The sequence below is a fragment of the Poecilia formosa genome, unplaced genomic scaffold (genome assembly GCF_000485575.1).
Source record: "Poecilia formosa unplaced genomic scaffold, Poecilia_formosa-5.1.2 Scaffold381, whole genome shotgun sequence".
Lineage (NCBI taxonomy): Eukaryota > Metazoa > Chordata > Actinopteri > Cyprinodontiformes > Poeciliidae > Poecilia > Poecilia formosa.
Window position 1 is genome coordinate 1 of NW_006800320.1, and position 9,611 is coordinate 9,611.

General features: G+C 40.4%; 1 protein-coding gene across 1 annotated transcript; it reads right to left on the reverse strand.

The window, feature by feature from the left end:
• Positions 1-1,643: 1,643 nt before the first annotated feature.
• LOC107833422 (pleckstrin homology-like domain family B member 1) lies at positions 1,644-9,020 on the reverse strand (the record flags this gene model as incomplete). Its single annotated transcript, XM_016662622.1, has 4 exons — positions 8,800-9,020; positions 7,535-7,636; positions 2,690-2,813; positions 1,644-1,814 (listed from the first exon to the last, which is right to left on the reverse strand). Coding segments are annotated over exons 1-4 (433 nt in total), but the record flags the coding sequence as incomplete, so codon positions are not given.
• Between the last annotated feature and the right edge of the window lie 591 nt (positions 9,021-9,611).

A 9,611-nucleotide genomic window follows, 5' to 3' on the forward strand; every position in this document is an offset into this window, starting at 1 on the left:
TTTTACATAATACTGCCCCTTGAAGAAGCATTAACTAACATAGTTTAACTAACTTCTCTTTAACTTGAGAGATTAGACAGCAGCACAGGGGGAAGTTCAGAAGCTGTGAGTAATGCTGAGTAGTATCGGCTTATCTCACCCTCATAGGGTTCAGTCTGGTCCACACTGGCCTCTGGAGTGAACTTCTATGAATTTCAATGACTAACAGTGAAACACTTACAGTTTCACTTCCTCAGTAACGTTGGTCAAGCTTACAGTGCATTTCCAACATGCTGAGTGCAACAATGTTCCTCACTTGAACCACTGTTGTACAGCACACATGTACAGGCACATAAACATCAAACTGTCTAACATGCGTTTTTTTTTCTCCCTTCTTAATTGAGTCTTGAGGATTTGCTGTGGCGTTAGGAGCAGCGTGGATGAAAGAAATGATTTTGTAGAAGTGAAAGTGGGTCTTGTTTAATTTGCTTCCTGTGTCTTAGAACCATCGTCTGCCATGGAATCACGTCTACGTCAGGTTGTACTGTGATAACCAGAGAACGTCTGCAAAGAACCTTGACTCGTAGGAAACAACTGAATACATCTGAATTGCATCACCTTGAATATCTCTACATATTATCACATTACAACCACAAACTGTTATTTTAATGGGATGTGATGACACAAAGAAGAGCATCATTGTGAAATGGAAGGAAATGGATACATTGTTTTCATTTGTTTCTGAAATCCGAAAATTGTGGCATGTATTTGTGTGTAACCCTTTTAAAATCCTTAAAATTTGAAATCCTAACCTCTGTGCGTAACTTAGTAGAAATCCAGGTGTTCTGTGAATGCCTCAGAGGTTGTTTGGTGCAGGGTTATTCAAAGTGGGGGCTGTGGCCCATTGGGGGGCCACCAGCAGCAAATTTGGTTAAGAGTATTTTCCCAGCTGATAGTCCAGTAGACTTGGTTTGATTAGTGACCAAAATTGCAACATTTGTTATATTTACAGCTGGTGCAATTCGCTTTCACACTGCACTGCGTCAAACAAACCAAAGCATTTGAATAACCTGTTCCCCTCCTCCTGTGGTGGCGCTGTACCAAGAACCACTGAATGGAACAACACAAACACCTCTGAAGAAACCACTGAGCACAACATCCTTCACGAAATGTAAACAAAATGGAGTGACGCCAGAGTTTAGCGGTTGTAGGATTTCTCTTCTGTCTTTGGCAAAACACCATAAATCATTTCTCCCCCTAGCACAAGAATAGCGCATTTGCTTTGATTGAATTTACCCAGAATGCCGTGCACTGAAGCCTGCTTCCTGCTTTCAGAGCAGTCTCCAGTCTGCTTAGCATTCACATAGGCATTCAAACCGCACCAGCGTTCACTTCAACCAGATCTAGATCTAGGCAGACCAGAGTTTGCTCTTTCAGTCTGGATCAGAGTTTGATTACGTATTCCCCAAACCAACCAGACTTTCTAGGTTAACTCATTGAAGCCGGAAATACAGGCGGCTATTTCCTGTCAATCTCTGGGATGGTTTGCAACCTTTTCTTCAGCAGGTGGAGAGCTGATGGATCGATCGCTAACACGACAGCATGCGCGGACATCTGATGGGCGGTAAAATGGCTGCTTTTAGTAGAGAGTCACAGATCCATACCTTGTGACAGACGGGTAGGCTGTTGGACCTGGAGCCCGTCAACAGCACAGAGGTTCCCAGAAGGATGCAGCGTGATGACACCTGACTTGTTCTCGATGTAGCAGTGCTGTGCTGCCACACCAGGGCCCTGGATGTTGATGTCCACGGCACCGTACCCCAGAATGGTGCAGCCTGAAGGAAGGGACATGTTCAGGTCTCAAAAAGACGGTATCAAAGACAGAACTGACCTCTGATGATGTAAGGTGTACTGAAATATATACTTTGTGATACGCATATATAAACTTTTTTTATGATGATTTCTACACATCTGATAATGTGAGAGTTGTCACAGGAACAGTTCAAGTTAAAGCAATGGCTGAAGTGTCACCTCTCACGTTCAAAATGGGAAAAACATCCGACGGTTGTTTCCTATGCAAGAAATGCAACAGCATAACAGCAGCACATAATCCGACAGATCTGGTTTTACTCATATGAGAACAGAAAGCTACTTGCAAATTTGCTATAGCATTTTTTATTGATTTGTTGAGAAGACATTTCAAGAATAAATGTCAGGCTTAAAATGGCTAATTATGGAAAACCTCAGTGTCTGATTGGATAACCAGGAATAATTGGATTGAATGGGTCAATGGGCTATACATTTAAATAGGTTCTGCATAAAACAACCAAATATAAACTGAGCTAAACTGGGATGAATAATATATGACTAGATCTGATTCTGTTTTGTGTTCTTCTGAAAAATCAAAGGGACACTGTGACCTGTACTCTGCCTCCAAAATGGAAGACAATGCATGATCTCTCAGCTTGCATAAGACCTTCAAACGTAGGAATCAGTTGGGTCCTATATGGAAAGGAAATTAAGTTAAATAAAGTAAAAAAAAACTTGATGGAAGGAAATGTGAAATGTGGAAAAGGGGCTACACACATGTGATTACTTGTACTCTGCTCTGTCAGCCGTACTTTTCTACAGTGAAGTACTTTACATCCGTTTTTGTGTCATTTGTCTGAACAGAGTAAATCACTGTGCTGTGTGGAGGTTACTGGCTCACCCTCAGGCAGAGGCAGCAAGGTGATTGCTGTACTCAGTCGTCCACTGCCCAGGCTGACCAGGTGGGGGCGCTCTGCTTGAAACTTCAGCCCCTTTCCAGTCTCTATTAAATCCAGTGGGGTACTCTGCAGACAAGCATGTAACACAAAGAGCGCAGTTTCAACAGAACCATATCAAAAATTGTTGATGTGGTGGCGCAGGGGCAAAGCACAACCCACGTACTGAGGCCATAGTCGTTGTGGTGGTGGTCACAGGTTCGATTCCTGACCTGGTGACATTTCCCACATGTCTTCCCCCCTCTCATTACCCTCTTTCCTGTCAAACTACTTTCAAATAAAGGCCACCAGAGCCAACAAAAAAATAAATAAATTGTTGATAATGTGACTGTGATAAACTCTGACCATTGCTGAATTTTAAAGCTTCACTGGTTCATGTGACACCCAGACAGAGGGTCTCTCTTCTTATCTCCCATCTGGAGATAAAAAGAAGGATCCTCTTTTAAGCCACTGAATTCTCTTCCTGTTTACACACTAAGAAAAGTGTACATTTAGGTGTGTGTGCGTGTGTGTGTGTGTGTGTGTGTCGTCTTCCCCCCTCCAAGCTCTCCCTAAAGCACCACCATGTGCTCAGCAAGAAGGGGGGTGAAGGGGTTGTCACCATGGCAACAGCTCTCCACAGTTATGAGGCACGAGGATCCTGGAGGCTGTTCAGAGAACTAACTTGTGTTGAGCGCTCTCAGCACAGCCTGGATATAAAGCCAATTCTGCTTTTCAGTGATTTGCTTTTCGTTAAATTAATCCCACCACAGCAGTTTTGAGCAATACCTCCAAGGTTTCAAAACACTGAATAAATTAGAGGTATTTTTTCTCCTGCTGACTTTATGCTTTATGTACAAATATCAGGGTGCTAAAACAGGCAGTTCGATGTAATTCAGCCTTCTTATTTACCATGACTTATTTTCTCATTGTCTTGATCATTTTACCCTCGTTTTCTATTTAATGCATGTGTAAACTCCTACATGAATGAGCTTTCTTTAAGTTAAATTCAGTTGAAATATTAAAACCAGGCGTAAGTATCATTATTCCCACACTAAATTAAAAGAAAGACATCAGTGTGAGGAGCATAGTGGTTGTACAGAGAAGCTGTCAGATCAAAGCAGGTTTCTACCACCTTCAGACACCAAGATATCGAACTTCATGCAAATGCTATTTTATAAACCTTCAAAATGTGGCATTTGAGCTATATTCACTTCTTTTACTGCCTTTAAATATGGCAAAGCAGTAAAAAAAAAGGCGTCTGTCTTAGCCTGGCTGAGATTAACCGTTAGCTTTAGCTTCTGGGGAGAGCTAATCTGAAGATGCTAAGAGAGAGCTAATTCTGACTAGCAGCTAGCTAGAAAACTAATGTCTATTTCAATGAAGCTTACAGGAGCGTTTAACTGCCACGGCTAAGAATTAAATTCAGGTGCAGTATCTCTTTAAAACAAGAAACTTTGTCATTGTAACCGTAAACAAAACTTGCTAAAATGACAAAAAAATGACACTTCTCATTAAAATGAAAATGTTTCTGATTTTAGCAAGATACTGCTTCTGAAATCTCAACTTTGTAGTAAAATGAAGTGAAAATTCCTAAAATTCTAATGTCTGAGTTATACAATCTATCTTTTTAAGTAAACGTGTTGCTAAGGCAGAACTTACAGTTTCTGTTTTAACATACCTCCTTTGCTGTGCTAGCACTGCTAGCCCCCACAAGATTTTGTGTATTCCAATGCCTTCATACATTTGATTTCTTACCAAGATGCATGTTGTTTAATTAAATTATTTTAAAATAGCATTTTCAAATTAAATAATTTGTCTCAACATAAAACTTTTTGGGAATTCTAGCTAACTTGATCTTTTCAAAAACATCTGTTCCACAAATAAAGCATTTGTTTATGAGGTTTTGACGATTTCTACGTTGACTTCTACTGTTTTGCTAACTGTGTTAAGAATACTAACAAAGCTCTTTCTTGATTTATTTCACGCACAAAAGAGAAGTAACATTACACACTTTGAAGAGTAAGACTCAAAAACAGATCTCAACATATAACTCATTTAGGGAAGATACATTATGTTTATATCTTTCAACAGTAAATTAGAAGGATAAATATATCGTGGCCTGCAGACCCACATCATAACAAAGTAAGCCAGGCCAAAATTTGCAAACAGCATCCCTCTAAGTGCAGCTTTGGAAGGTTAGCAACATAATTTTGGATGTATTTTAATAGCTTTGCAGCCCTCAGTGCTGCACTTTTGATGTTGTTGTATATTTTTACATCTTTACTGTATTGAACGCTCCATGTCAACCTCTTATTTTAAAATTTATCTGGCAAATTGGTTAAATGTTTGCACTATTTTGACATACTCTTCCAACAATGCAAGGCTCAACATTTTAACAATGACAAACACCACTGGTCCTCAGCTAAACTTGGCCATGCAAAGTGGCTGTGATAATTAATTAAAAGTCTGTTGGTGGATATCTATCAGATACAGCTTTTTGTAACAGACTGGGTTTGATCTTTATTAAATGATTATCATGATGCAAAGTATTTCCAGTTTCTGACATTTCTCTGCTCTTTTTTTGTAACTGACGTTTTGTTTTTTGTTTTTTTGTAAAGCAGATTATTTCTGGAGTCAGAATATGAGCTCTGATGGGTGTGGACTCATTCAGTAGCAAAGACTTTTTATATGAACACATACCTTGAATGTGTCTTTTTGTGCCACTTTTATGCTTACATACTTGGTACTTGGGATGCCGTCATTGACCTGACCCCTTGTTTGGTCGTGTGTGTGTCCAACTGGGATTATCTAGTTGTGGTGGTCTGCCGGTGAAGTGGGGTCAAGCCTAAGAGGATCACTGAGTTACAGACTGGCATGCTGGGAAGACTAGCAGGGAGTAATGGGAGTAGTGAGGAGCTGCAGGGATTCATGCTGCTATCTGCTGTGCGCTGCTGCTCCCAAGTGGTGCACTCTGCAACTGCTTCATGCTCTAATACTTCAGAATGCCCACATGCACGTGTTGCCTTTATACCATTTAATGCATGCAACAACTCATTCACCGTTGGTAGAAAATTTTCAAAGGATTTCCACATTTCTGTTTGACAAAATTTCTTGCATTCCTAGTAATTAGAAACGTCATAAACTAACTTCTATTTGTTAAACTTGAAGTCTTCTCAGTGAGTCAGCAGCTTTTAAAAATCTCCAGCAATAATAATGTCAGTCAATCCTGTCTCTGTGGAGTAATTTCAGCCGTCTTTTAACTCTTATCTGACTTCCAGAAGTAATTACTGTAATCCCCTACTTTTTTTTTTTTTAACTTTAATGTATTTTACTGTAATTTGATGTATAGGCCCACACAAACTTGCTCACAAATATTTTACAAATAAAATATTGAACAATTTGTTGTCCATTTCCTAGTTATCCTTCTTTATTCTGATAATCCTCAATAAAATCCAGAGTCACATCACAAAGAAAGGCGTTAGAAGTCCAGGGACACAGCAATCATCTGGAACAAGGTGCTCTGGTCAGACTACAAAATGTTGCTATACATGCAAGATGTTAAAGATCAACTCTTTTGTAAACATCAGCTGAAATTTGGTGGTGGGTGCGTCATAGTGTGGGATTGTTACTGTTCAGCAGCGACAGGGAAGCTGGTTAAAGTTGTTTGGTACCCAATGTGGAACACTTCATAGCACATGAATTCACTTTGGAAGGTCATATTTGACTGATACATGCAGGGATATTCCTGTGTCTGCAAAGCCATTTCAAATAATGAGCACTTCAACACAATCTTATATGCATAAATTATTATTATTAGGGCTGTGATTTGACACGTTAATCTGATTTAATAAATTGCATCCATTATACAGGTTAAAAATTTAACTCAATTACTCACATTTTTCTTTTTAACATACAAAAGCCCCTACCCGGAACTTTTGTATCATGTTTCTGGTCTGCTTGTAAACCTGATGCACAAGAGACATCTGCTAACATCAGAGACTGATGATGAAGTCAGTGGATTCAGTTTTACCTAAAAATATGATCCAATGAAACACTGGAAAACACTGTTGTTGTGTTCAAGTTGTGCTAAAAGGAGTTAGCTTATCAGAGGAGCTATTCAAGCCTAAGATAGCATCTCTATGCATGGAGCAACAGCACAATGTCAGAGTCCACAGTCCACATTTCTAAAGAAGTTCCATGAATGATTCCTGGAGCATTTGGAAGCTGAATGGTTATAATAGAACTTTGCACCAATCTATTGGTTGAATAACCTAAGATTTCAAAGATAATAAGTATCTTTGTTGTTGCAAAAAGGATTTTTGACTTGAAAATGTTGCTTATTTTGTCAATAAATAGTTTTTGATTAATTGCAATTAAGTAATTAAAGACTTTACGATTTTAATCGAGTCCTACCACTACAAGAAGATCACTCCTCACACACACACACACACACACACACACACACGCACGCACAGACTCAAACTCCTCCCCTTAAGGCCTAATAGGATTGTCAGAGACAGCAGGTGGGAAACAAAGACTTCCAATCTCTGGGTCTGTCTAATTACTCAGGGTGCTTAATGACACACTGACATCTGCTGTCAGAGTCTGCCGCAGCTGTGCTGCCTCAGCTGACCTGCAGCTTCTTCAACTCTGATTATCAACTGAGGAGATCTGGAGCAAGAGTCTGTCAAAGCGACCAGATCAACGGATGCTGTCATTCTTATGCTGGTGTCTTTCAGTGAAGACTTTGGGGTTGTAACCTCCAGCTCTCATGTAGTATTACCTCAAACACACACACACACACACACCTGTAACACCTGGTGAGTTTTTCGCCCAAGCTCAGGCATGTTCCTGTTGAAGCGATCCATGTCCACGGAGTTGTCCACGTCTCCCTGTGACACATGAAGATCCTGGAAAGCAAAAAGGACAAGGCATAGGCAGAGACAGAGAGAATCCCAAGTTATCATCAAGAAAGGCAGCAAATATTCATGTAATAAAGCCTTAAAACAGCATGTATGGGCCATTATAGATAGAAAATAAGGAGGTGTATATTTTCGCCCAAAAATATCATAAATGTTTTAGAAAATCATGGAAATTTCTGAGTTTCAAAAGTCAAAAGAGTTCAACTTTTGGAACTCACGAATTTGCCATTTTTCTAGACAATTTCTGAGATTAACCTGAATTTTTTTCAGAACATTTTTGATGTTTCAAACACACAAATTTCCTTGTTTCCTTGTTTTTTCTAGAAAATGTCTGAGATTATTTACAATGCGCCTAACACACTGTCATAATCTTCTGTGTGACTCCATGACAGAATTGTTTTCAGAAGTTCTGACAACGTTAACTGGGGGTTCCCCGATCTTCCTCCATCATATCCTATCTGTGATTCATGTTGTCATCACAAAGACAAAACAACAGATGGCAGACACAGCAAGGTACACACACATTTACACACACCCACACATTCAAAATCGTCACCTCCACTGAACACACATCAAACCTCATAAGGAGCATCTTCCCAAACCCAACCTGGAATCCTTTTGGGTATTTCCATCAAGTCAGCAGCACAAACCCATCCTCTTTTCTTATTATAATTATAAAATCTCACTGTGTATGCTAGCACAAATCTTCAGCAACCACGTTCTACGTAAGTGTGAGACGTTCTATTTGTGCAGTCATTAGGCGAGACGTGAGACATGCTGTGGTTTAGCATGCAGCAGACGTTAGAAAGCACATAATTATCCCCGTCGCTCCCAGAGATGTGTGTGCAGCGGGGGATGGAAATCTGTTTGCAATGTGCTTTAGCCTCGGGATGACTAAACACCGCAGCAAATATCCTCATGTTTGCTCTCCTGACAGAGCCGCGAAATGATATTCAGACAGTGGAGTCAGCCTGGAGGAAGCACCAAACAGGTTCACAAAGAAGAAATGAAACAATATTTGGAAAGTTTCGTCTCTAAACTCCAGTGCAGCAAAATAAAAAAATAAATAAATAAAATAAAAAGAATAAAAGAAACAGCTTGCAGGAGTTCACCATTAACACTAGTTTTCATTATAGGTTAGTAATACTTACCTGTCTCCAGTTGTCCAGCATGTGCATGGCCTCCATGGCAGAGAGCTGTTGCTGACTGAATCCTATCAGAGTGAGCCTTATTGCCCCGGACAGCTTACACACTGCAGTGTGTGTGTGTGTGTGTGTGTGTGTGTGTGTGTGTGTGTGTGTGTGTGTGTGTGTGTGTGGAATCGTCTTTTGATTTAAAGCTCCCGGCACGGTGCCTGCAACAGACTACCACTCAGGAGGTCAGACCTGTTGCTGCCTGCTCCACTAGGCTAACACCTGCATTCCTGAATGGCAGCTCCAAAGGGAGATGTGTGTGCGTGCGTGTGTGTGTATGTGAACGGTGATCAAAAGGGAGGACTGAGGAAGAGAGCAACTTAAAGGAAGAAGAACAAAGTGATGACTGACATATTTTCAGAAATATTACACAAGGAGCCACAGGAGAACTGACTGAACAAGCCTCTATTACTGAAGCATAAACTGGGATGGGTGAAGCAAATCAGAAAAACTGTTTATATGCTCTATGTGGTGTTATCTACCAGAGGTGGTCCTAGCCTGTTTGGTGGCCCTGGGTGACCTTTCCGGCACCCCTCTCCCCCCACTAGGTTAAATGTTGACATTCATATCCTCGGTTCATGCCACCCCCTCCACCAACCCCACAAAATGCCACCCTGGGTGGTTGCCAATGTCACCCATATTGGAAACTGCCACTGTTATCAACACTTGGTGAGGGGGCAACGTGATTCATCCTAACAGCTGCAGCGTGTAACGTTTATTAAAAAATATGTTTTTTACGTATTTGATGAACCTGCTACTATGTTGTAACT